Source organism: Nelumbo nucifera, chromosome 5, assembly GCF_055504915.1.
Source record: "Nelumbo nucifera cultivar China Antique chromosome 5, China Antique-T2T, whole genome shotgun sequence".
Classification (NCBI taxonomy): Eukaryota; Viridiplantae; Streptophyta; class Magnoliopsida; order Proteales; family Nelumbonaceae; genus Nelumbo; species Nelumbo nucifera.
The window spans coordinates 9,807,214-9,835,019 of record NC_142653.1 but is presented as its reverse complement, the minus strand read 5'-3'; the positions used below and the strand labels follow the sequence as shown (position 1 = coordinate 9,835,019).

General features: G+C 36.6%; 3 protein-coding genes and 1 pseudogene across 5 annotated transcripts; 2 read left to right on the top strand and 2 right to left on the bottom strand.

The window, feature by feature from the left end:
- The first annotated feature begins 38 nt into the window (after window positions 1-38).
- On the top strand, window positions 39-3,322 carry LOC104607025 (cysteine proteinase mucunain-like). Its single transcript, XM_010272517.3, has 5 exons — window positions 39-824; window positions 1,408-1,643; window positions 1,732-1,872; window positions 2,329-2,781; window positions 2,927-3,322. Exons 1-5 carry the CDS (start codon window positions 332-334, stop codon window positions 3,026-3,028), a joined length of 1,425 nt encoding a protein of 474 aa, XP_010270819.1. The 5' UTR covers window positions 39-331; the 3' UTR covers window positions 3,029-3,322.
- On the bottom strand, window positions 2,926-7,828 carry LOC148791225 (putative galacturonosyltransferase-like 3 pseudogene; annotated as a pseudogene). Its single transcript, XR_016076194.1, has one exon. The product of XR_016076194.1 is annotated as a putative galacturonosyltransferase-like 3 pseudogene (transcript).
- A 2,691-nt stretch (window positions 7,829-10,519) lies between these two features.
- LOC104607035 (UPF0481 protein At3g47200-like) lies at window positions 10,520-12,819 on the top strand. The gene has a single exon (XM_010272524.3). The coding sequence runs from the start codon at window positions 10,832-10,834 to the stop codon at window positions 12,458-12,460; it is 1,629 nt and encodes a 542-aa protein (XP_010270826.1). The 5' UTR covers window positions 10,520-10,831; the 3' UTR covers window positions 12,461-12,819.
- A 9,163-nt stretch (window positions 12,820-21,982) lies between these two features.
- LOC104607041 (uncharacterized) lies at window positions 21,983-24,204 on the bottom strand. 2 transcript variants are annotated; one of them, XM_010272526.3, is made up of 7 exons: window positions 23,810-24,204; window positions 23,609-23,662; window positions 23,386-23,517; window positions 23,154-23,262; window positions 23,010-23,051; window positions 22,843-22,899; window positions 21,983-22,755 (listed from the first exon to the last, which is right to left on the bottom strand). In XM_010272526.3, the coding sequence occupies exons 1-7, from the start codon at window positions 23,968-23,970 to the stop codon at window positions 22,159-22,161; spliced, it is 1,152 nt and encodes a 383-aa protein (XP_010270828.1). In that variant the 5' UTR covers window positions 23,971-24,204; the 3' UTR covers window positions 21,983-22,158. The 2 variants fall into 2 exon arrangements, with proteins under 2 accessions (XP_010270828.1, XP_088743363.1); XM_088887237.1 differs by lacking the exon at window positions 23,010-23,051 and having other exon boundaries at window positions 23,810-24,106.
- Between the last annotated feature and the right edge of the window lie 3,602 nt (window positions 24,205-27,806).

Genomic DNA, 27,806 nt, shown 5'->3' with positions numbered 1-27,806 from the left:
CGATTTTTTTTTTTCACCGTTCCGATTTCTTAGGGTTACGTCTGCCGTCTGCCGTCTGCCCTCTTCTTTTCCTTTTCCCAGTCCATCGAATCTAGTCCACATTCTTCTACTTCTACGACTACTACTATCTGTATGAACTGTAATTTCCCTTTTTTTTCCCTGAAAAATTAATTTTAGTCTAAGACAGATAATAATATCTCCTCTATTTTTTTTTTCAATTAAACTTAAATCCCCTGTCCTTCCCATCTCCTTATATAAGCCCCCCCCGTTCTCTCCTCCGGAGGAACTCATCGAGGATCGGTTTCTGATCTCTTCCGTGTTTACTGAGGTGATGGATTCCACCAAGTTTTCCTTTTCTTCGATGATGGTGGCCGTGGCTGCCCTCTTGTATCTTTTCTTCGCCGTTTCTTTGGCGACGGACATGTCGATCGTAAAGTACGACGAGGAGCACGGAATGAAAACGGGTTGGAGGAGTGATCAGGAGGTGAGGGGTCTTTACGAGTCCTGGCTCGTGACGCACGGTAAAGCGTACAACGCTTTGGGGGAGAAGGAGAGGAGATTCGAGATTTTTAAGGACAATCTGAGATTTATCGACGAGCACAACTCCGGAAACCGCACCTACAAGGTGGGTTTGAACCGATTTGCCGATCTTACCAACGATGAATACCGGGCTATGTATTTGGGTACGAAGCTCAACCCCAACAGGAGGGCTTCGAGACCAAAGAGTAACCGATACGCTTTCCAGGCCGGTGACGCTTTGCCGGACTCCGTCGATTGGAGAGATAAGGGGGCTGTCGTTGCCGTCAAAGACCAAGGCAGTTGCGGTAAGTCTTTGTTTTTTTTAATTAATTAATTTATCTGTTTCATTTTTATTCGATCACTTTATCAAGAGTCGTGTATAGTAGTATCTCATCTGTTTCCTTGGTCAGAAAGTAAAGATTAATGGCTGATCTTAAGTTACGGTAATACCACCGTGAAGAATCGTTATCTGGTTTTGATTGATTAATTGGTTTAGTGGGGTGGGATAATTGCGGATCCATGGGGACTAAACCGGTAAAGTCGGATTCGGCCTTTGGATGATGGAATCTTGTTGACAGATAACGGATTCTTCGTTCGATTCCTCTTTGGTAGGGATTGGGTATGGGTTCACTGTATCTTCTTCAATGGTAGAGGTTACAGTGGCCAACGGGTGGTGGGCCATGTTCTATTTCATTCCAGGTCTGCCCTTTGATCGGACCTGGCAACTATTGGTCGGCCTCGTTGGCCGGACGGCCGGCAGACCGGCCGACTATGCATCCATCTTGAATTATGTCTTCTTTTGGCTCACAAGTCACTGAGTCAGGGATTGCAGATGTATTGTTACTTTGTAATTAGCTAATTAATTAAGATTTAATGAAAATAATGAAGGGAGCTGCTGGGCTTTCTCGACGATTGCTGCGGTGGAGGGGATAAACAAGATTGTTACGGGTGATCTGATCTCGCTGTCGGAGCAGGAATTGGTAGACTGTGACACATCATATAACCAGGGATGCAACGGGGGTCTCATGGATTACGCCTTTGAGTTCATCATCAGCAACGGCGGCATCGACACAGAAGACGATTATCCATATAAAGCTCGCGACGGCCGATGCGACACCTATCGGGTTAGTCTGTCTGTCTCTTTCTCTTTTCCCTTTGTTTCAAATTGGTTAGTTCGGTATTCTAATTAACCAATTAATTAATTATTTGCAGAAAAATGCTCATGTCGTTACAATTGATTCATACGAAGATGTTCCGGAGAACGACGAGAATGCCTTGAAAAAGGCGGTGGCAAATCAACCCGTCAGCGTTGCCATTGAAGCCGGTGGCAGGGCCTTCCAGCTCTACCAATCCGTAAGTTAATTACCCTTTCTCTCTCTTCTTTCCTTCTATCTTAGAATTATTTAACGATAACCCAGAGTTAATTTAGTTGGTATTTAAAATAAAAATGGATGCATATTAATTGACTTGGCACTGTGTAATTGGTTGATCTACTTGATGGTTTTGAACATTCCAACTGTTCTTTGGTTTCAATTTCAGTTGTTAATTGGGTTCAGACAAGTGTAGGAAAAAAACGTTTTTTTTTTCCCCAAAAGGATAATATCATCCTTGTGGGCACTTATGGATAGGTTCATTTCCTTGTAGTTTTAATTTTTATAGAATGGATGACTTCGATTATGGAGGTCTTCAGCCTTTTTTATGTATATATAGGTTCTATTTTAGAGTTATGCAGAACATCTGAATGCCTGTAAGTCCATGGCTCCATGGTAAGAACCGAGTGTGACACTGTGGTTTCATTCATTTCTTCAGGGTATATTCACAGGACGGTGTGGGACAGCATTGGACCACGGTGTGACTGCTGTTGGATATGGCTCGGAAAATGGTGTAGACTACTGGATTGTGAAGAACTCGTGGGGTGGCAGCTGGGGTGAGGAAGGGTACATCAGGATGGAGCGTAACTTGGCTAGTGGTTTAACTGGCAAGTGCGGAATTGCAATGCAGGCCTCTTATCCCATCAAGCAGGGGCAGAACCCTCCAAACCCTGGGCCTTCTCCCCCGTCTCCAGTGAAGCCCCCCACAGTCTGTGATGGTTACTACTCGTGTCCCGAGAGTAACACCTGCTGCTGTCTCTTCGAATTTGGCAAGTACTGCTTTGAATGGGGATGCTGCCCACTTGAGTCTGCTACTTGCTGCGAAGACCACTACAGCTGCTGCCCCCAGGACTATCCTGTCTGCAACGTCGATGCAGGGACATGCCTCATGGTATTAATCACATAAACCTGTTTTCACTTTTCACCATTGTGTTCTCTTTTGATTGTATAGCAACATACCAAATTTTCTTAATTTTTTTTCTTTTTCATCTTTGTACCTAATGGCAATTTTCTTTTCTCTTTTTCCATTACAACAGAGTAAGGACAACCCATTGGGAGTTAAGGCATTGAAACGTAGTGCTGCCAAACCCTTCTGGGCCTATGGAAGTGCTGGCCGCAGAAAGAGCAACAATGCTTGAGAATCCTGGGTTCTTTTGTGCCATGCAGCAAGGAGAGCAAGAAAGGTGCAATGAAGAATATGCCTAACTTGATTAAGCATGGCTGTATTTATTATTGACCCCCTCCCCCTAGAATCAATCCTAGATGATTTATATTACAAATCCTCCTTCCGTCTTAGTCTTGTATTGCAAGCGGATGGATGATCGATTAATTAAATTGATGGGTATTTGGATGATGACATTGTACATAAAGTTATATTTCCTTATTGCATGCCAATGAATTATTGCCAATCTGCTTAGGATTTCCTCTGTAAATACAATCTTCATTATTACCAGTTGCTTTAGTCACTTCGATGAATTAGTTATTAATCATCCATATTATATCCCACATTGGGTGGTCCTATTTCATGGCCTATAACAAGTTTCTTATTTTGTTTTCCTGTAGCGTTTTTTGAACAAGTTAATTTTCCTGTTGCGTGTGGTCTTTGATTTCCAGTTGCTTGTGTAAATTATTACTTGTCTCAAATTGTCATCGCTCATTTTGACCATACAATTCACATGCACACATGAAAGATCGTCTATTGAAGAAATCAATCCATGGCTGGCTGTTTGATTCCCCCAATCAAGGTGCTGGCCTGGAAAAGACAATTAGCTGAATTTGAATTCGGATCACCTGCACCTGCCAACAAAATGCATTCCAACTATCAACATGATCTCACACCACACATCTCATATATAATGGGTCCCACTTTTATTACGAGTCTCAGTTTCATGGTGAGATGTGCAGTATTAGATTAAGGGGTTATTTGACAGGTCTTCATGGAAAGATTTTATGGTAGTTCTCATAATCAAAAGAGTATGGAGTTTTTTTTGTATTAAGATCTGAGCAGTCTGAAACTAGTTTGGCTACTGGATTTGTCCATGTGTCTTTTTGATGCATTAGCTTTTGATGGCTAAATCTGTTACCAACCAAACCAAATAGAGCAGCACGGTCTATCCGGCATGTAATCTGTTTTATTGGCTGTGGCACTAAACGAATCAAACTGAATTTAATAGCTGTTTTATTGGCTGTGGCATCAATCTTTTATCTGCCATGAAGTGCATGTGGTTCACGTTAATTTTATTTTAAGGGTTTTTATATGTTTATAGATTATTTATCACCCTTTAGTTTCAGTCTTTTATTAAAACCTATCCTATAATTTGGACATTATTAGGACATCCCCAATAGTTTTATATATCACCGTTTTTCTTAGAGTAGGAATTGATATTTTTAACTGTAATATCTGTTTGGTTGACCGAATTAATCAAAGGTAAAAAATTGAATTTGCACCCAGGTTTTTGTTTATAGACGGTTGATAAAGAGTTGCCAAGGATAATTTTGGATTTAAAAAACCCTGGGCCCTTGACCTTTCACGTTTAATTTTTTACTTTTTTAAAGAGTTCAGGTGGCCATTCCCAAGCAAAAATCCTAACATTTTGTGATATGTCAATTAACTATGAATGAATTTTGTGACGAAAGCTTTGAATGGATTTTGGTAAACACATGAAACTATAAAGGGTGTCTAAATAAATTATACTACACAAAACTCATATGAAACCTTTACGAGGATTTGTACAAAGATAAAGACGCTGAAAAAGTAATGATACCACAAGAGCTTTCATCAATCAAAATCTCCTTCAATTTTGATAAATACCACGTGATTGATTATCACTTTCATGATACTCGTCTTAAATTTTGATAAATACCACGTGATTGATTATCACTTTCATGATACTCGTTGATTGATTATAAGTTCATCCGTATCATAGTGGAATAAATATCATTAACGGTCATTACTCAATTAGCCAATGCTGGTTAAAGAAGGTATGTGGGGTCTTTTTTACAAAAAGATATGAGTTTCAAATCGGCCTTGCCAAGCCCGGCCCGAAAAATTCGGGCTTGGGCCCACTATTTTTGTTAAGGCTCAGGCCCAGGCCCATAAAATTTAGGGCCAGGTTTAGGCCCAGCCTAGATATTATAAATAATATATATATATATTATTTAAAATATTTGATAATTGATATTTTGTATATTAAATAGAGATTAATACAGATTCATAGGAGATTTGATAATTGATGTTTTGTGGATATTATATGACAATGGATGGTTATTTTTTTATAGATATTGTAGGTTCTAAGTTGATTTTTGTTGATAGAAGAATTGGTTTTTTAAAATTATCATTTTTAGCATACTAATGACCAATTGAAACTTATAAATTACAAGGTATAATTATTTAATTTCTTTTATTTTAGAAGCTTTCATCTTGATATTAAGTTTAAAGTTTCTTATAGGTTACTATAGTCTCCATGACAATAAGTGAAAGAAGTACAATTTTTTAATTTTGTAACTGAAATACAATAATTAGGCCTGGAATCTTAGCCCGGACCGGCCTGAGACCATTTAATTTTATATATATGATCATACACATTGATTTGTTGAGATGCATGATAGTTGTATAGCCACTACCACAAACTATCGTTTTTTTCATTTAAGATAATCACTTCACTTAATTCTATTTGGAAATACTAAAACCTTGATAACATGTTTTATGTTTTCTGAACATTTTATTCTTTATCTACTCTCTGTTGTTTGCCACACATAGCTTGTTACCCATAAAAGATCTATTATAAGTCACGATAATAAACTATAGTCATTTCAAACACTTTTTTTTTCTAAATTTTGTTCTTAAAAAACCAATAAAAACATCAACAAACAATTACTAATAAAACATAGGATTAATATATGTAATGAAAGTTGAGTTAAGATCTAAGATTAAGAAGTTCTACAAATTTTAAGGGATGGGAAGAAGGTTGGGCTGGGGCCAACCTGAACCCGGACCAATCCGAAGTTGACTTTGGGATGGGTTGGATTGGGTTAGGGTTAAAGGAATTTAGTTTGGGTTAGGGTTATGGTTGGATAGGTCGGGTTGGGTTAGGGTTAGGGTTAAGGTTTAGAACTTAGGGTTGGACTAGGGTTGGCCTCAGCCCGACCTAACTCGGCCCGACTTGCAGCCCTAATTTCTAGAGTTACAATGCTAGATGGTAGGGTTGTCAATGAACCGATTTTGGATTGGATACAATCCGAATCGAAACTAATCAAATTGGTTTCAATGGTTCAATATAATATATTGAGTTGGAGTAGTCCATAATAAATTTATCCATTTCCTTATGGGTTTGATTTGAACCTAAGTCTACATATTTTTCAGTGTAAATACAAAATGATGTATTTAAACACTTTGGTTCATATTTGTCAGCGTTTGGATGAAGTGTAGTTAAATATACAAAATCGATGTAAAATATCATGTAAATACAACTTTGATAAAAACAATGTAAATATTTACATCGATAATCAATGTAAATACAACTTTAATAAAAATGAGGTAAATATTTACACCGATAATCAATGTAAATACAACTTTAATAAAAACGATATAAATATTTACATCCATAATCACACTTTTAAGTTACGACGATCATAACTTTAAACCGATTGATGTACAACTTCATTGTTGTACTTTTACATTTACACTGCATTTAAACGCATCCCTAGTTAAAATATCCTTTAATTCGATATATAAGAAATCCGAAACCCTTGTTTGACTAATGAATCAAAACCTCGAGTCTGAAAGTCCGAAATGTAAAACACTTTAGGTTCAGAGTTTGAAATCCTTGTTCAAAAGCTCTAACTCTCCGGCAGCACAGCACTTTTCTCCGATGTCTCTCTGGCGTAGGATCTATCTGGCAAATTTGCAATGACCCCTTAATCCAATGTGTTGTGCACGCCAGACCTCACATCATTAAACCAAATAGTTGGTGTACTAGATTTATTTATTGGGAAAATTTCCGATCAGGACCTTGTACTTTAGCTTGAATGATAATTTGGTTCCTAAACTTTAAAATGCAACAATCTAGTATCCGAACTTTTGAAGCACGACAATCTAGTGCCTATCGTTAATGGACCATCAGTTATGTATATCACATGACTTCATATGCCATTTAAAACTTTTGAAAATGTCAAAATTATACTTGGAAATAAAACACACTATTGGAAGAAAATGAAACAGAGCCCAAACTCTCTATCACAATCACTAAAACCCTTTTCTGTTATTGTTGTATTTTCTCTCTGACGAAGCATTGTTGATTCTTATTCATAGAAGTTACAATTCTTTGCAAGGTAAAGTTGTTCCTTTTTTTTTCCTATTTTGATCCAGGATGATGGGATTGCAGCATAGTGGGCTATTCCTGAACTAGTTCATGAATAACCATGAATAACGAATGTTGACAATAATGCTTCACTCTTTATAGTGATTGATTAGTTGTTTGAAAATAGTGGCTCGTGCGGAAACAAATCATACGGTGCCCACAAGCTATCCAATGGACAAAGCCGCTTCGAGTCCAATCGCAGCCATGGCTTCCTCTTTCCACTCCAGTGCAGTAGATTCACTGGTCTAAGATGTAGATCCCTGCAGAGGCCTTCAGATTATTCCCACCAAGCCCGTGCTGGTTCCATACTTCCATCTGTGTTCGACCCCTCTCACATCTCCGATATACGGTGTCGCTTCTGTATTCTCATCTACGACTCTAGTTTCTTTGTATATTTTTCTTCATTCAATTTCCATACATCGATAACAATCATGCCAGTATTGAAATTACAGGGATCCCAGCCTTGAAACGTTTGAAAGAAAATGGGTCGGACCAGAACTTCTCGGTGAAGTAATTGGTGAAGTTGGCATGGCAGTACTTTGGTGCACCAACGATATGGCTACCCAAATCGATTTTCCATAACAGTAGTTAAAGGAAAACTTTTCTTTCAGAAATTGCTTTGATTTTGGTCCAAAGATAATTGAATATTCAGAGGAGAACAAAGACAAAAGTGTTGTTGCAGTGCAGGGATAAAAAAGTTGACGTTGATTCTAATTTTAGTGAATGATTGATCAAGAAAATTAGATAACACTTGAAAAGCATTTATGTCTTTTTATATGCCACTTAATGACTGATTAATAGCATGTATTAGATTGTCTCATTTTGATAGTTCGAATAACAGATTGTCACATTTTAAAGTTAGAGAACCAAATTGTCACTTGAGCCAAATTAAAGAGTACTGATCAGAAAATTTTCCTTATTTTTTCAACTTCTAATGATAAGAAGGAAACCCAGAGCTGATGGCAGGCTAAATAATATTTTTATATTTTGGTCTTTGATCCTTTTGCTTTGAATCAGAGGGTCGTACCTTTTGTTTTGGACAAAAGAAAGAAGAGAAATAAGGTATTGTCAGAAAAACTCACTCCAATTTGGGGGATGGGGTGGAGAGAGGAGGACCCAGTGGCCCCTTTGTGCTTTTCAAGACGCAACACCAAGTGCAGCAGATCGATTTAAAAGTCAAGGAACCTTTGCCTTCTTCTTCTTTTTTTTTTTTTTTATGATGCCATTTTGCATAATGGTGATATTTATCCACTGTGATAAGAAGCTAATTACTTGAAAATCCTGTGTTATCACGGAGAGACTTCATGGGCCCTAAATTTCTTTGGAGTTTTTTGTGGAGTTCAGTGGATTGGCCCAGTGTTGGGTAGGGGTTAAAGTGAACCTATCCTACATATAGGGTGTCAATGAACCAGTTTTGGGTTGTATCTCATCTAAATTAAAATCAATTTAGATAAATTAGGTGGACTAATAAGACATATTAAATTAAACCAGTCTAAATTTATTGGTCCAAAGTATTTACTGGATTGGATTAGACCTGATTTATCTGTAATGGATTGGATCAGATTGAATCTATATCCAGTCTATTGATAAAAAGTAAGAAAGCAAATGTCAATGGACTAGGTTTAGGTTGGAACCAATTTAAATAGATTGAATTGAACTCATTTTAGACCGGATTGGATTGGACAAAATCCGGTCCAATTGACACCCTACTACTTGCATGGTTGCACCGGAGTTGGGGATGAATTAACCCATGCTTGGACTAAGGAAATTTCGTTATAAAAGTGAATCTGTGTTGTATTATGTACCCTTATTGTTGTCATGGCAGAGGAAAGAAAGAAGGCATGCTCATGTTTAAAACACTACAGTTATAAAGTTACAGCTGTACTTGTCCCAGGCATGTGCTCCATTAATCAAGCACTGGGCCAGTTGGTCTCTTTCGATTTGCTCCTCACAGCACTTGATCCGAGAAAGGATTAGCTGAACGAGATGGCTGTTCAAAGGGCTGTAAAATCAGTGATTATTTTCCATACCGGTAACAAAATATATGCGATCTGCACCTTTCACAGTGAGGCCCATCAAGGAATATTATAATTAGTTTCACAGCCTGTTCAACAGTCATTGCGTTCAGATAATTCAAATTATACTTGAGTCGTAAATTGTTTCTACTTGTAAGTTATCTTTCATGGGGAGATATTTTCAATGCGCAGCTGAAACATGTTGTGAGGTTGGTATGAAATGTGCTTTGGTGAGAAATAAATCCAAATTCATCTTTTTTTTTTCTCTCTCTCTCAAGTCTATCATACGGATATAAAATTACAAATTTTACCAATAAAAGGGAAATTTATGATCTATTCATAGGAAATTTTGATTAGTTTTCTAAATGTATGGTCTCAATCCCTCACCTGCTGCACCACCCCTTGAATTATGATGGATTCTCTCACTGTTTCCAGCTGTACAAATTCATAAAGATTTATAAAGAAGCATTAAAACTAGTATACGAAAATTGGAGCGAGTCAGCTGCCAATAGTCTTAATCCGGAAAGGGAAATAATGTACTGAATTGCTGATGGCATTAGGTATGAAAGAGACTACGAAGAATTAACAGATTATTGAAAATTAGGGATTAATAGTTTAATCAAATAAAAACAAACTGTTACCGAGTTAGGTTGGCACATGATTTTCTTATTCTAAGTTCTAATATTCTCTGGCAATCGTAGGGCAGGTGGGGCGGCTTTTCCTCTTTATCAATATAAAATGTGCAGGTTCAAGCCTGAGCTCAGTTTGACCATCGGGTTTAAGTTTTGAGCCCGAGCTCGGCCCTTATATAATGTCTGAAGCTTGAGCCTGAGCTCGAAATTCAACCTGTACATAAAACGTTTTATTTTCAATGCATTTTTGTAAACTAATATTATAATAATTTAATAAATTAATTTGTATTTCTTAATAGTGAATTAATCTTTATTAATAATTTAAAAAACAAATCTTTATTATATATAATATAAATGCTTATTTATTATATGTAATAGTATCGTTTCAGGCTTGGGCCTGGGCCAGGCTTATTTAAAAAGCCTAAACCCAAGCCCGCAAGCCTGAAGTTTTATCCAAACCAAAAAAAATAATAAACTCGACCCATGAACAGATCTATTAGTATAATAAATATTCCTCTTTCTAGTCTTATTTTATTTTATTTTTATCTCGTTACCCAACAAAGTTGAGATTTGAGAATGAAACAAATTTGACTAACTAGAAATGAGCCCCCCCGGGCCCCCATTTACTGAATTGCCGTAGGTTGCTTGGTTAATCGGAAATGGTTGTTTAGACTGTAGAGTATACTATAATCTAGAGTGACGTACATACTTTCTTTAGACAGGAATGGGATAAGCACACCATAATCATAATCATCTACTTAACTAGGCACAACAAGGAGGACCCTTCCCAGTTCCCAGCCTTATTCTGGTTAATTAACTAAACTTCAAAAACAGTCAATGTTTACCATGGAATGTATTGTCTCTTTATCGGTTGAGAATCTCTGTTTTCTCAATCTCAAAACAGCAACCACCATAGATTTCTATCTCCACCAGAAATGGTTGCCGTGTTTAACAAAGATCTCTTGAGTTGGTACCTCATCACCCTCAAACTCAAAGAAACTGTAGATGCTGGCATCCAAGACCAAAATACAGACAATAACCCCACCACCACCACCACCCGCTCGCTTCATCTCCCATTAGAGCACCACCAGCAACCTCTAAAAATACAACGACAGTCATCCGATTTGCGGCAGCTATCGATCAGGGGTTGCAACGCCAATAATGTTGAGGAAGAATATTCCATCCCACCGGAGTCCGAGTGGGTCATTTTGATCAGGGAGAAGCTGGAACAGGCCCGTCAAGACGATGCTGCTGGATCATGGGCCAAGCTGTGCATCTATCGAGTCCCCAAGTCTCTCCGGGAAGGAGACGATAAAGCCTATTTTCCCCAGATAGTATCACTGGGGCCTTATCACCATGGCCGGAGACGCTTCAGGGAGATGGAACCTCACAAGTGGCGATCTCTCCACCATATCCTCAAGCGTACCAATCAAGATGTGAAGCTTTACCTGGAATCCATTGAGGAGCTTGAGGAGAAGGCCCGTACCTGTTATGATGGGGTGATCCCTCTCAGCAGCAATGAATTCGTTGAGATGATGGTGTTGGATGGGTGTTTCATGCTTGAGATCTTCCGAGGCGCCGCCGAGGGGTTCAAGGAACTTGGCTACTCCCGGAATGATCCTGTCTTTGCCATGCGCGGTATTATGCATTCCATACAGCGTGACATGATAATGCTTGAGAATCAGATACCGCTCTTCATATTGGATCGCCTCCTAGGCCTCCAGATTGGAGTGCCTGATCAGAAAGGCCTCGTAGCCAAGCTCGCACTCCGATTCTTTGACCCACTTACGCCCACCGACGAGCCTCTACAGAAGAGCGATAGGACCAAGTTGGAGTCATCTCTGGAACTGGGACATGCAACCACCTTCGATCCCTTGACCGACCAAGGGGGACTTCATTGCCTGGACATTTTCAGGCGGAGTCTCTTGCGTACTGGACCCCAACCTTCGCCCCGGATGTGGATCAGGCGTTGGTCATCACATGCTGTGCGGGTGGCGGATAAGCGGCGACAGCAGCTGATCCACTGTGTCACCGAGCTGAAGGAGGCAGGAGTCAAGTTCAAGAAGCGGAAGACGGATCGCTTCTGGGACATAAAATTCAAGAATGGGGTGCTTTCGATTCCCAGGCTCTTGATCCATGACGGGACCAAATCGTTATTTCTGAACCTCATCGCATTCGAGCAATGCCACCTTGACTGCAGCAATTACATTACCTCGTATGTGATCTTCATGGACAACCTTATAAACTCTCCACAGGATGTGGGCTACCTCCATTACTACGGGATCATCGAGCATTGGCTGGGCAGTGATGCCGAGGTCGCCGATCTCTTCAATCGCCTCTGTCAAGAGGTGGTGTTCGACATAAATGACAGTTACCTGTCGCGATTATCAGAGCAGGTTAACCGCTACTATGACCACAGGTGGAATGCTTGGCGCGCCAGCCTGAAGCACAACTACTTCAACAATCCCTGGGCCATCATCTCCTTCATTGCTGCAGTTGTCTTGTTGTTTCTCACTGGTGCACAGACCTTTTATGGAATATACGCTTATTACAAGCCATCCTGAAATCAGTAAGACCCCATTGTCAATTTACCCGCCCCCCCCCCCCCCCCCCCCCCCACAATCTCACACTAAAAGTTTTACAGAATATGTTTCTCATACACGGTTTGTTTTCCATATATTTAATTTTTTACTAGAGGATTTGGGTCAGCCAGATGAAATGAAGCTTTGATATGGATTGTTTGAATGGGTTTGTGTCAATCCCTTTTGTAGTTTTGTATTGATTTTAATTACACAGAATTTTCCACAATAACATTAATTTATGAAGATATGGATTCCGAGTATTTGATCAAAATACTTAGCCGTGTCTAGCTTGTTCAATAAAAGACAGTTGCTTAACAATCATGTTAATTTATATTGAAAATGAATTTTATTGTGTGTATGTGTGTTTTTGTTCGGGATGCGGATGTCAGACTTAGAGCATAGAACTACCTTCACTCCCAAACAAATAACCTCCTTACTGTTTGCAAATAAAAAATAGAAAAAAAGAACTCTTCCTACTTCCATTCTCTTTTTTATATATAGTGGGAGCAAAAAAGTCAAATCTTAAGGGAAAGTAAACAGTGCAAATATACAAATTGTAAATTCTAGTTTACTTTCCTTTTATTACAATTGATTTTGTCTTATTTATTTGTGAGGAGTAAAATGAATAGTCCCCACTTCATATAATAAAGAGGAAAGTACGGACAGGCTCAGTGTAAATTTATGGTTCCCACTGCACTTTGGGCCTGCCTAAAAATTCTCACCCTGGGCTAAACCCTCATGCACCTGTGAGTGCAAATTAAATTTTGCATTAGTTTTTGTAATGTAAAATTTATTCTGGCTGTGAGTGCAAATGAGACAAAAATTACAAATTTTGTATTGGATAGAAATGCAAGTTATAATTACAAATAAGCAAATGCAAAATTGAACAAGATGCAAATTTTGTATCTAATATTTGCATTTCAAACAAATAGAGCCATATGGATCATTCATTTTATTTTTGTTTTTTTTTTCCTTCTTTGTGTCATTTTCTTAGACAACCCTATAATTTCATGTATTTATATATACCATATAGTTTGCATATTACTAAAACAACTTCTATAGTTTACAACCGTTTTACTTAATTGACCTTTATCAGGATGCATTAGTATTTTGGTTTGGGAATGGCCACATGGCCTCTTAAAACAAGTAGAAAATGTGAAAGAACATAGGTCTAGGGTTTCTATTCCAAAAATACCCCTAAAAAAACATAGGTCTAGGGTTTGAGAATGGCCACATCAACAAGTACTTGATGTTGTCATACATGGGAAGATGTTCCAAATGCATAACTATGATGTACTGTGAGGCTGATTTGAGGTGCATTGTGTGAGGAACAAATCTGATTTCATAAGAGAACCACTATGTATATTTTTGGAATAAAAAACATTGGACCCATGCTATTTCACATTGCAGATGGAAATTTAAACAGTTGTTGATGAAAGGTTGATTAAAACATTTGAAAATTATAGGGAGTATTTTAATAATACAAACTATACGGTAGGTTTTAATGAAAACGTATAACTTTAGACATGTCTATGTATTTTTTTTCTTCTAGTTCAATCTAACACATTGGAACCATTTTTTGATTGGAGACCAAATTCAGCTATGCTGTCGCGTTCCAGCACTTTAAATTGCTTTCTTTCTTATGCTTTGCTTGCCTCAGCCTTGCCCCTATTATATGGGGTTGAAATTGTGATGAATGACTATCATGTATGTAAATCTATCGACATTTGTACTTTAAAAATGAAAATTAATCCAATAACTTTCTTAGGGCATTTTATGGTTCATTTGGGATCTAAAACAATTATGTGTTTGTTTGCATCTAATATCTATATTATATATTATATAAATTCATCTTAATTTATGTGTAGGTCATAAAATTTAAATTTAATCATATAATATTAATTTATATCTTTAGATTTTAAGTGCACGTATGCATAATACACGCCCTCACTCTAGTTAAAATAGAAATTGTATCATGTATTAAAACAATATCTTGACTCAGCCCAAAATATTGGCATTAACAAGGTTTAAAATTTCGATACGATATGGGGCGTATCGTATTGTATCTTTGAAAAACCAATACAGGATATGCATGGAAATCGAATATTTCGTCTTTTTTCATGCTTATCGGACCCGTATCGGAGGTGTATCGGGACATATCGAGGGTGTATCAAGGCATATTGGTAGCATATCGACGAAAAAGATACGGCAAAAAACTTGAAAAAAAAAATTAAAGGGGGAACGCAAACTTCTTTTTTCCCAAAATAAGCCTTCTTTCACCCCCCAAATGACTCTAAAACACCAAACTTCATTCCTAGAGTGCTAAATTTGTAAAAGTTTCCAAGAAACAAGTGTGGATCATTAATTTTTTTAAAGATTTTTCAAATTTTAAAAAAATATGGCAAAAATAGTTTTTTTTTTCAATCTTTTATAATATCTTGTGATTTCTTTTTTCTTCCTTGAATGTTTAAATTTATGTTGAACTACATTTCTTACATTAAAAATAACAATTTTTTTGTGCTATCAGTAGATTTATGAAAATTTCATGAAGATATTTGGGGAAATATAAATTAATCAAAAATTTGAAAATGTAAGTTTTTTCTCTACCTATAAAGACTAAATATGTTTTAGATCTATGGATTTATCTATCATATCCATAGAGCAATTGATATTTCTTCTTTAATATTTTTTTGAATTTTTATATTTTTAGAATTAAAAAATAAATAATATTTAATTATATTTTATCATGTGACCACAAAAATTGAATATATTATAATTCTATGGATTATCTATCTTATCCACAGACCAATTGAAATTTCTTCTTTAATAATTATATTTTTTATTTTTTAGAATTAAAAAATAAATAAATAAATAATTAATTAATTATATTTTATCATTTGATCACAATGATTGAATATATTATAATTCTATGGATGATCTATAATATCCACAAAGCAATTGAAGTTTCTTCTTTAATAATTTTTTATAATTTTTAGAAATTAATAAATAATAATTATTTAAACAATAAATAATTATTATTTATATTTTCACATTGAAGTTGTGCCAATGCATATTTTATGGTTGGAGATGAGAGTTGGGTTTTTCTCATTCCATAAAACATTAAAACTTAAGAATTATAATTTATAAATGGAAAATCCCCGATTAGTACCCTGTACTTTGGGCCTAGTGCCACTTTGGTCCCCAAACTTTAAAATGCGACCATTCAGTACCTGAACTTTCAAAGCATGACAATTCAGTATCTACCGTTAACTTACTGTTAACCAGTCGTTAAGTGGCATTTGAAAAAGACACAAATGCCCTTCGATGTCATCTAATTTTCTTCATTAACCATCCAAACATTGACAAAAAAATTAGCAGTCCCAAATCCTTGCCTCTTCTATTCAAGAAAGTTGGGGTCACTAGAATGACCACTCAAATGTGACCCCAATTTTCTTGAATGGAAGAGGCAAGGATTTGGGACTGTTAATTTTTTTGTCAACGTTTAGATGGTTGATAAACAAAATTAAATGACACTTAAAGGGCATTTGTATCTTTTTCAAATACCACTTAATGGCTGGTTAATAGTTAGTTAATGGGTTGCCACTGGATTGTCACGTTCCAAAAGTTTGGATACTAAATTGTTGCATTTCAAAGTTTGGGGACCAAAGTGGCATTAGGCCCAAAGTACAGGGTATTAATTGGGAATTTTTAATGAAATTATAAATACCTATAATATATTGCTTCATAAAACCATTAAAATATATTAATTTAATGTATATACACCCCATTGAGGTCTTATGTTTAGTATTATTGATGTATTTTTATGATTTATTAAAGCATTTATAGTGTTTTCAAGCATATCTATGCATATCTTAATTTTTCTTCGATATGCATACATATCCAATATATATTCCGATACGTTTCTTAAAATTACCTTTCCGATACACATTGTGTTTCTGATACTTTAACCTTTGGGCATTATCCAACAACTTAGTTAAAACTTTACTGTATTTTAAAAGGATCTTTAATAAAAAGCCCTGTCAAATTGGCTCTATCTACTATGGATATGTTGGATATGAAATCCAATCAGAAGTAAACACGCAAGTGATCTTTCTTGTTTACAGAAGCAGAGCTGGCCTTCTCTTGGTGAAGTCTTTTAGTTATCAAAAAAGATTTGCAGGTCAAAAGATCTTTTTAAAAGATTTGTCAAAATGACTTCTGCCTTTTTTTTGAATCATGTAAAGCAATAAATAAATTTTCCTACACAACTAAAAGTGTAAAATAAACATTCACGATTCACGACACACATTGTTTTACACATATGAAGTTGCAAAAATAGAGCATCAAAGTAGCATATCTTACATTCAGTCCTTAGTTGTTACTGGACTCAAACAAATGGGCTTAATGCATGTTTACAGTTTACGCACCCCTGGGCCTACGCAGATCATCAGTGTCGCAATTTCACGGTTAAGACTTACCTGAAGCACATGCAAAAAGAGTTCTTTGACGAACCATTGTTTGGCCCAAGTTTTGTTGGGACAACCAGACAACAAAGAAAGAAAGCCCATGAAACAAAGTGAATAATCGCACAAGCTCATTATGGATAAAACTCAGAATGAAGCTTGTAGCCAGGGCCCAGGCATTTGCACATGGAATGTATGGCGTCAATACTGAATAATAGGACTATAGGTGGCCCACCTATCTCACCTATGACCTAACATCACAAAAAATGAGATCGCTTTCAGTCAGTGCTAACACCGTTGGAACAGTCTTTACAGCTTTGCATTGGAAATATCTCCCTACTTCGGGGGAGATATTCCCAATGCAACTGTTCAATGGGACTAGCACTGACTGAATCCGGTTTCAACAAAAATGCCGGTAGATTTTAATCACCATTACTATAATTAACCGATGATAATGATAGAATAACAAGAGTGGCTGTACGATTCTGTGTGTGAAAGCTACAACTAATAAAACCATTCCTTGTGCCCCATTCGTACACTTTCTTGGAATTTGAAGTACTATTACTATCTTCCTTTAGCTATGTTTGATTTGAAGGATAAGATAGGGAAAGAAAGGTTTATAAAGGTTTTTTTACCTTTTCCTACATTTTCCTTCAAACCAAACATAGCCTTAAGATTAACAATTGGGCTACCACTCCTTTGCCCTTTTTTAAGAGGGAATCCTTGTTTAGACGGTGTGATGCCAACGTCACGTTGCCCTTAACTAAAACCTCCAATAATTTAATTAAGAAAAGAATTATTATAACTTAAACAAACTTTTGAATTATTATAACTTAAAAGACTTCATCTCCACCACCATAACTCATGTGATCTACTCATTTCCACGTAACTACCAATATGGACCCCACAAGACCAAAGGTGAATGCATTACATGGACGCTAACTCAAGTAAATACTTGTGCGTAAAAATTTCGACTAATAATCTTTTATTCTCTCCCTAATACCTTAGATAGATGCATGCGTTCACTAATGGATATGTGACAATGTGGCTTTATTGTCTAATGTCAGTCATTCTCTCTGTTTTTAGTTTTGAAACGAGACAACGAGCTCAATGACTACCGTCTCTACTTTGGGAGTAGTGACTTATAGATTAACTATCCTCTACTTTGGGAGTAGTGACTTATCTTCATGAAATTTCAATTGCAAGAAAGACCCTCAAACTTTAAGGGTCTATTTGGCTCCAGGGAATAGGACTCTGAAATCGGAATTGGAACGAGTCATTTCGTTTCTAGATGTTTGATTAATGAATAGGTGGAATGCCATTCCCCCATATGGGGGAATAGCCATTCCCGACCCCTCTCCCGAAATGTGATTCCCATTCCACTATTAGTTTCTTTTTTTCTTTTTGGATGTACAATTCAGAAGGAAGATGCTACGGGTATACTAGGGTTTCACCTTGCCAAAGAACTTCCCCAAATCTGCCACTCGTGCCTTCATCGAGAATCATACACCCTCTGTATTTTCTGTAAAAATTTCTGCATTTTTGCAAAAATTTATGCAATTATTATATTTTTGGGTATTTTCATGTATTTTCTATTTTTTTATTTTTATTAGGGGCAAAATTGAAAATCATGGCTGATTCCAATTCCAGCCTCTTGATGAAGCAAACAGCATCAATCGGAATCTGATTCCGATTCCTATTTGAACCAAATAGATAGGGGCAATAGACCATTCCGGTTGCAATTCCAAGGGATTCCGATTCCGATCACGAACCAAACGGACTCTAAGATTCCAAAACTTTTCCCCCACTGTTAGGGATTTGTCAATTAACTTCTAAAAAAAGATTCCATTGTGATTGATATGTGAAAATCGGGACATTACAACTATACATTGGGAACATCTCCCTATGAATGGTATCATATAAACACTAAGGATATTCCCAATTTGCAGTATACCCATACTACCACCTTTTTCCTTGGGCTGCATTGGAAATGATGCAAATGGAGTGTAAACCCCTATTCAGGGTAAATTTGCACTCTGGTTCACTTTTGTCTATGTTTGGCAACATTGTATTTACATATTGATAAATGACAGAAAACATATTTTCTAATGCATATTTACATTATTAATGAGATGTAAAAATACATCAATAAAAAAGAAGTAAATTTGTATTCAAGTGAACTTTTGATAAAAAAAGGCATATGTTTTATTGAAATTCGTGTTTGCATCCATTACAGCTAAAAATCTATTTGACAAGAAGGTAAATTTATTGTGTAAAACTAACCCAACTTTACAATTTATATGAACCATTTTACACTATGCATATTTGCATTCACACTTATTTGCACCGTTTCGAAACACAGCCATAATTTGTGAGACCATCTTGCTCTTTTTTAACACCCTCTACTATTCATCTATTCTCAACCAAACAGCAAATTAGAGTCGCCAATCCCCACATCTCTCTCTCTCTCTCAAAAGATTTGTTTTTTGAAGCACTTTTTGATTGATAATTAAGGATGTGTATGCCCTATCTACATACATTTGCCAGAAACGGTGGACGTGGTTGAATCACCATCATTTATATATATTTTTTGATGCCTAATTAGGATTCAAATTATTTTTATATATTGATAAAAATAAGATATAAATTCCTCTTACATTAACGGCATATATAGCCATGAAACTCGAACTAGTTATATTAGAGGTGAGCAAGTCAATCAGTTGTACCCAGAACTGATTCGAACCAGCCATTTGGGATATGATCTGATTCCAAATTCTTAGAACCAATCCTCATCAAGGCCAGTTCCAAGATTTGGGATTTACCCTACCTAAATTGATTTGATGAGCTACCATTGATTAGTCTTGGACCACCAAGGTTCAAAATGTAGATACAATAAATCCCGTATCAGGCATAACATATTGTATTGGCAAGTCCCTAATTTTTAAGGCTTTTTCATAAAGCCTCAATTTTAAATGTTAACACTATTTTTCACCCTATGAAAATGTGAAAGTAGAAAAAAATAAAAAATAGCTTTTGTTTCACTGGAAACACCTAGTATGTATCATGTTCATGCATATTGAGTGTATTAATACTTGGAACCTTAGGTGGAACCGGCCTGGGTTTGAACTTAGGCTATGTTTGGTTTGAAGGAAAAGGTAGAGAAATACATACAAGGTTGTAAAGGTTTCTTTTTAATTCCCTACCTTTTCCTTCAAACCAAACACAGCCTTAGCGTAAAGGTTTTGAATGATGGGTTATGTATTACTTATGTTGTATTGTTTGGGTTAAATCTAGATTGTATTCTAGTTACATTGAGATTGCATCTAAAGTTGGAACGTTAATTGGTAATATTTATGCAATATTATTCAAGTTATTTACTTATGGATTATGTTTCATTTTCTTCGAGATTGATGCTCAATTTGAAAAAGTATAAATATAAATATATACAATACAAATACATATAAAATAATACATAATACATGATTTTGCACTCTACATATTACTATTCCTTCCAAACTCAACCTGAATGGTTATATAAATTTGAAATATGAAATGTTTATGACATATTGTTATTCATGGTCCAAGATTTATTTAAAGAACATTATGGGTAAACCCGGTGTATTGAAAACATCTCTCATGAATATTGACAAAAAGAAACACTCCTAAATCCTAATAAGCGGCTGAAGAGTTTAAGTTTTCCAATAACTCAACAAGATTTTAAAAATCTCGATTAAATAGGCATGTAAAAATCAGCAGTGGCACCGGCCCAGCTGAGCTTGCTGGTCCCCCATAAGTTGGTGGCTTAGCTTGACTTGGTTGTATTTTTTGACCTCCAATATACTATTACTACATGACTAGTCACTTGGTAGGGTCTGTCTCCTCCATAATTTCTACATTTCAAACTATTTACATATATATATATATATATATATATATATTAGGTGTTGTTATAAATGAATGAGACGGATGGTTCTAGTTTGTTAACCAATCAGTTGTAACCACTTAGAACTTAATAAAGTCAGCAGCACCATGACCATTGATTTGGTATTACCGCCTGCCATGGACGGTGGACTCATATAAGAGCTCAAATCAAATGATCCATTCGTGATTGATGATGGATGAGGGATAAAGAAAGGGGGTGATAGTCGTTGACCCAAATCCATGCCAATTCATTGCCTGCTCGGCCCCATATTTCACTTTCCCTTTTTATGCTGCTTACTAAATTGCAGTTACCTAATTTCATTCATGAGTTCATGATTTTTTTTTTTTTTTACAATTTTACCTTATTTGCATGAAAGATGACAATGTGACACCTTAATCATGGACGTCCATCTCTTGCATTTTTTACATTACACCCAGGAATACGCCCATCATATAAATACACAAAAAAGAAGAGGCTTCGTTTGATGATGATTTCATACAAATGTATATATATTAATATATATATATAATAAAATTATAAAAAATAATATACATAATAAATTATTATAATTCTTAATTTTTTAAATATCAAATAAAAAATATTTTTATATATAATTTTTTATTTTTATAAAATATATATATTTTTAAATCAAACTCGAACCAAATCAAATTCAAATTTATAAATTTTTTACTTGAGCCAAACTCAAACCTCAAACTATTCGATTCGGCTCCAATTCACCCCCTATCTACAATAACAACAAGAATGAATGGCTAATGAGATTTATGCACGTACACCAATGTTCCTCCTATATATATAAAAGTTATATATATACAAAAGTTGCATCACATCACGTTACATCAGGTCGCTCTGTTTCAATCAAATGGTCCTCCCTCCCACCCGACAAAGCAAAGATTAAATTGGTTACCCTTTATTTATTCAATAAATTGAATTAAAACTTGTTAAATGCGGTTTTTGAGTATTCACACTGTTAATTAATGCTCCATCCATCCTATTCCTATCATCCCATGTAATGTACCCAAGCTGTCTCTCTCCTACTCACCCATTCCAATTTCCAAACACTACCAACTACACTCTTACATCTATCAAATATCAATCACGTTAAGACAAAACATATCTATGTATCCACGATTATATTATTTAATAACATTTCATTTTGAACACCAAAAGCACATTTATCCACTTAAGCCAATTCGACAAAACGCCAAATATTACACCAAATCCTTTCTTTCCCTTATTTAATGAAGCTTCCCCGTTACTAATTAATCGAGTTTAACTCACCTTCCCCTTGCCTCTGGCTTCTCAACTGCAACCACTGTTTGGGTTTGATATTTCAAGCTCGAATTCTGGTTTAGTATTTTGGGCTTTTCTTCTTCAAAGCCGGGCTCTAGTTTTATATCAGAGATTTGGCATGACTTACCTGCATTCATCTTTGTTTTTTGATAACCTGCTGTAGAGCTAATGTTGGTGTCAATGGCTGTTGCAGAGGATTCGACGGTGTTATGCAAGGGGAACACAGACGGTAGTTTAGATAAAAGAGCTCCCAGACTCCAAGACATTGGGGGCAAGAGAGGAGGGATTTGCCAAAAGGGCCGTGCTCCATTTCCAATGCCCGTCTGTGGGCTGTTCCAGCCCAAATTGACGGATTTGATCGGCAATTCCTCAAGCCTCTCACCAAGGCATCTCTTCCCGCTTGATACGTTCCTCTGGTCCTCGGCGCTCTCGTTGTTGTCCATCACATAGCTGTTGTGTGTTATGGTGTTTGAATGTTGGATGGGTGGATAGGGTCTCTGCATCGCCAAGACACCGGGTATACTCTGCAGATAGCTGAATTTCCTCTGAACGCTGATCACCAAGTTGAGATCTTCCGGAATCTATCCAACCACAACGGCACCAGCACCACCCATTAGTGGAATTATTTTGGGAAAGCATACATGAACCAGAGAGAGAGAGAGAGAAACCTTATCTAGCGAACCAAGTTGAATGATGCCTTCTCTTACTGAAATGACTGCTATAGTCTGGAATTAGAAGAATAAACCGTGTCAGATACTCATCAATTGAAATTAAGGTTTTCAAGTGGATACTTGGTTTTTTTACAGGTTCCTGGCCGGTTTTAGTATCAGCCTACCTGAATACCTGAATTGAACTGCAACTCCCATTGTCTAGGTTGCTGTGCATATATAGGTAAACATTTTACGTCAGTAGCTAGGGAGTGCGTTTTTATTGTTTATCAATTAAATATAAAGAGATGATTTTGCTTTTTTCTCCTTACAGGGTCGGTCGATCCAGTCCAAGAGGACACGCAGTTGGGATCGCTCTCAGGTTGCTTTTCCCTAAATACCCATTTGTGACTGTTGTCTGCAGCAACTTTTCCCACTAATCTGGAAAAAAAAGAAAAAGAAAGAAAAAACAGGAAATAAGTATAAGATAGAAGAAAAATATTTCTTCTCCTCTTCCGGCCTCCTCTAAATAAAATGGAAAGAAGATAAAATCAGAACTCTCACCCTTCTCCGTAGCTGTAGACCTCGTGAGACATTTTAAAGAAGATATCAGCACCAAACCTCCCCTTCACAGACCCGCTCCCTTCTCGCTCGCATTCATGGAAATCGCAGAACCCATCTTCCCATACAAGAATCCTGAAACCAAAACCCACTTAAACAACTTAAATTACAACGAAATGAGGAGATGGGTTTCTCTTAATTCTTCAATTTCAGTGTGGAATTGTACCAATTCCTTTTGTTTCCTTTGGAGCGATCAAGAGCACTTCCTCCATAATCCCATCTGCATATGCCGAGAAGAAAACTTAAATTAAAAAAAAAAAATAATAATAATAATAAAGTGATACAGGAATAAGCAAGGTTACAGAGTTCGAGAAATGCTTTCTAGTACTTAAATGACTAAAAATGAATGCATCTTTCTGTATCTTACTTTGGAGGGGGATAGTTCCGAGGCACGATCCTCCAAAACACTGCATATACCCACTTTGAAGAAGAAGAAGAAGAAGAAGAATTGGAAGGGTCTGAATATGAACAGAGACTTCTCAATGTTTGCTGTAAGAGGCAGTTGAGCAAGGGAAGCCCACCTTCCATTGTGTTGTGAGTGTGAGAGAGGATGAGTTTGGGTCTGCCGTGACCGACTATTCTAAGCAACTACTGTAACTTGATGATCTCCCGTTACAATAAAAAGGGGGAGATGATAAGATTTAATTCAAGTCCGTACCACGTAGTGAGACTTCTCCCACGGTCATCTGCTTTCGGAGTGCGTAATGCCCCCAAAAGACAACAAAGTACCAAGTATCAAATTGGGCAACTACTCGTTCGGTTATTTGTTGTATTTGGGCTTGATGCTAAGATACGCAGGTGTGTGGGGGGTAATCTTAGCCATTCATCTGTTCGATGGAAAAGGAATAAGATCACTGTCCAATCTAATCTGAACCTTAGTGGGTACAATCCCATGATTCCCCACTCTCGACATCCTAACCAACTTAGCATTTCGGTATAATATATAAATTTTCTTCATTTTATGTATCTAGGAAATGTGAAACTGTTTATGCCTTATATGGTGCTTGCATGGCTTACCTACGAAGTATAAACAATTTGGACCCTCCAGTTACTGGACCTTATCATGTATGTAGGACTTCATCCTTATTGTCATCATAATTACACCACAATTGGACCTAGATTTTTATTTTATTTTTTATGTTGCACAGTGACAATCATCTAATTGGATAATCATAATCTACCCAAGTTAATTCCTCTTGACAAACATAAAACGCAAATTCCATTTTCGAATAAAAAAAATAAATTAGTAGATTAATCGATGTAAATTAAAGAGTAATTTGGTGGAGGAATTAAAGCTAGCATATGGAATTAATTTGTTTTAATTACCATTTGTGAAGTGCAAACAGACAAATCCCACTCTACTTGCATGTTCAAATTAGGTGATTCCATGCAAGTAGCTGTGTTTGGTTACCGTGCAATTTTATTTACAATTTTGTTTTTTTACTTTATTCTGCTTCATGTCTTCATTTATTTCATTATGGCAATCAAACAAGATTAGCTAAAATTTGAAACAAGAGTAAATCAAAATTTGCACTCAAATCATTTGCATTGTTATAGTTTTGCATCACTGCAAATTTATTTACATTACAACCAAACACAGTCTCATGGACAAAGATATATACCAAGGGGTGTTGAGGTTGTCAATGTATAGGGATTTAGGTCCTGTTTGCTACATAGGAATAAGGGTCTGGAATTGGAATTGACCATTCTGATTCCAACTCTTTGGTTGAGTGGAGTTAGAATCTCGTTCCTATTTCTTGGAAATGAAATCTCGTTCCAACTGAATCTAATTCCCATTCTAATTCCTATCTGAACCAAACAGACATAGGAATAGATCATTCCAATTCTGATTCTGATTGCAAATTAAACCAAACGAACCCTTAATTTCTTAAAACAAAAAACAAGAGCCAGAAGAGCACAATAATTCTTTGTTTTTCAAAACCAAAATCATAAGCCTCTAATGCACTGTAGCAGAGGGATAATTATGAAATCGACAAAAGTATGAAAGCGGAGAGGCACTGATACTAGTTGACAATGAGAGCTAGGTCTAATCGACTCCAGCAAACTTATTCTTTTCTTTTGATAGGCAAAATTAGCCCCAAAACATTTGTGGAAAAAGGTTCATCCGTTCATGGCTTATTTCTTTTTTCTTTTTTTTTTTTTTGTTTCTGGTCAAGAAAAGAAGGGAAAAAAGAATGAAATACCACTAAAGAAATTAAGAGAAAAAAATAAAATAAAAACGAATGATTCTGAAATGAGATAGGTAGTAATCCACCAAAACCCTCGGGTCGGAAATCAATTGAAACGAAGATTGCAGACAGAGAGAGGATGGTGATTAAATGGTGTCGGGTGCTGCCACATGATATTGCACCCTCCTCCCTCGACAGTCAATACCATCAGGTTGGTGCCCTCATCAAATTTGGACCAACCATTTAACATTCAGTGCTCAAGTAGTATTAGGTGCACATCTTTAGTAAATTAGTGGGTCTCAGAATATATATGAAGTCACAACTCAGGCGACACCTGGGATTACTTTAAGATTGATCAGCAAGTCGCACAAGGTGCCAACTGGTTGGTTGGTAAGGTCTTCTGTCTCCGGTTTCCGGTTAATTGTATCAGAGATTCGCCTGCACCAAATTGCTGGGGGGATTTGGGTTTTGGGATGTATTACCCCTGTTGCATGTGCAGAGTAGAAGAAGAAGATCATCACCAAGTCGTTGTCTATTCAATTCGTTATTAATTAAGTATTATTAATTCAAAGCTTAGTTGAACTGAGTTGCCTCATGTAATAAGATAACGTTTGATGACAATAGCTTAAGTGACTAAATTGAATGAAATATTAGGATTATTGCCTTTTCTTTTCTTTCAGTCATAATCAAGGGTACAGTAGTAGTAAGTACTAACCCATTCAACTTCAGCTTTAAGGAGCTAGCACATTATATTGCAGCTAGCCTCCTTGGTCCTTGCCAATTTATTCACTATAATAAAAAAATAATTATACATATTATTTAATTCAGTGGCTTCAGCTGTTATCAAAGGCCTGCTGTCTAAGCCATCAAGTATTTAAGGCCGAGTCTTTATTGGATTTATATTAGCCCACCCCCACCCCCACCCCCCAGCACGTACTTTATCTAAAACCCCAAGAATTAATACTGGGACCCATATATATAGCCACGTAAAGTTTTGAAGGCATTGGCATTGAACTGTTTATCTGGCTCAGGAAACTTATAAAAAGGGACATCTAACTTTCTATTCTGAAGGTTTTGCTTTAATTTAATACAGATATATCATCAGATGGGATTGCCTAAAAAAGAAAATCAACATCATTAAGTTATTAAATTAGGTAGTTGTTATTGTCACGGTTGTGTATTTTGATATTCTGATCAGTGGAAGCCAAGATCTTATTGCTGCCTACTAATGAGATGCCTAGAAACCTTCCAATTAATATATGACATTGATTGGTTGAGCAGTGTAGGAAATCTGATTTGATTTATATATATATATATATTATATATATGCAACTAGACCTGTTCATGGGCTGGGTGGTCCGATGGGCCGGCCCGACCCTCGGACGGGTTTGAAATGTTTATAGGCCCGCGGGCTTAAATTCGGGCCAAAAAGCCCGGCCTGCAATAAATTCGAGCCGGGCTCGGGTTTTGTCAAAATAGGTCGGGCCAACCCGAGCCTGGTTTGGCCCGACCTAATATTAAATTTAAAATTAGTTATGTGATTATGTCCATTTGAATAAATTTTTTGATTTAAGAATGTAAAATTGTGTTTTAAAATACAAAAGAAAGGGAAAAATACCATCTTGTAGGCCCATTGTTCATTTAAATAGAAAAAAAAATACTATCTGAATTTTTAATTTTAATTTGAATAGGAAAAATTGTTTTTTTTTTCAATTAGGTCGGGCTTTGGGCTCGGGCTCGGGTTTCGGGCTTTTTATCAGGGCCGGGCTCGGGCCCAAGTTATAGGCCCGTTGGTCGGGCCGGGCTCAGGCTCGGGCCTAGTATATTTTCATTAGTTACAAGTGAAAACCCGGCCCATAAACAGGTCTATATGCAACCAATTCATGCCCACCGTAGTCGGTGGTCCAATTGGATTCTGGTCTGCCGCAAGCTTCCGAATGGATTAGGTCATCGTCTGACTCTACTATAGCAGCAGTAGCCAAGTCCAAGTACACATCCACCGGACTTCCGTGTAAAACAAAAACAGTGACTGCATGTGTATTGTGTACAGGTTCAGCTACAACCGTGCCGAATATTGCATCATCATCACAAGACTATTATATATGTGTATTAAGGCTATTAGCATTTGAAGCGAAAAGCGAAAGAACAACAACTGTACAGATTATATACTAGTGG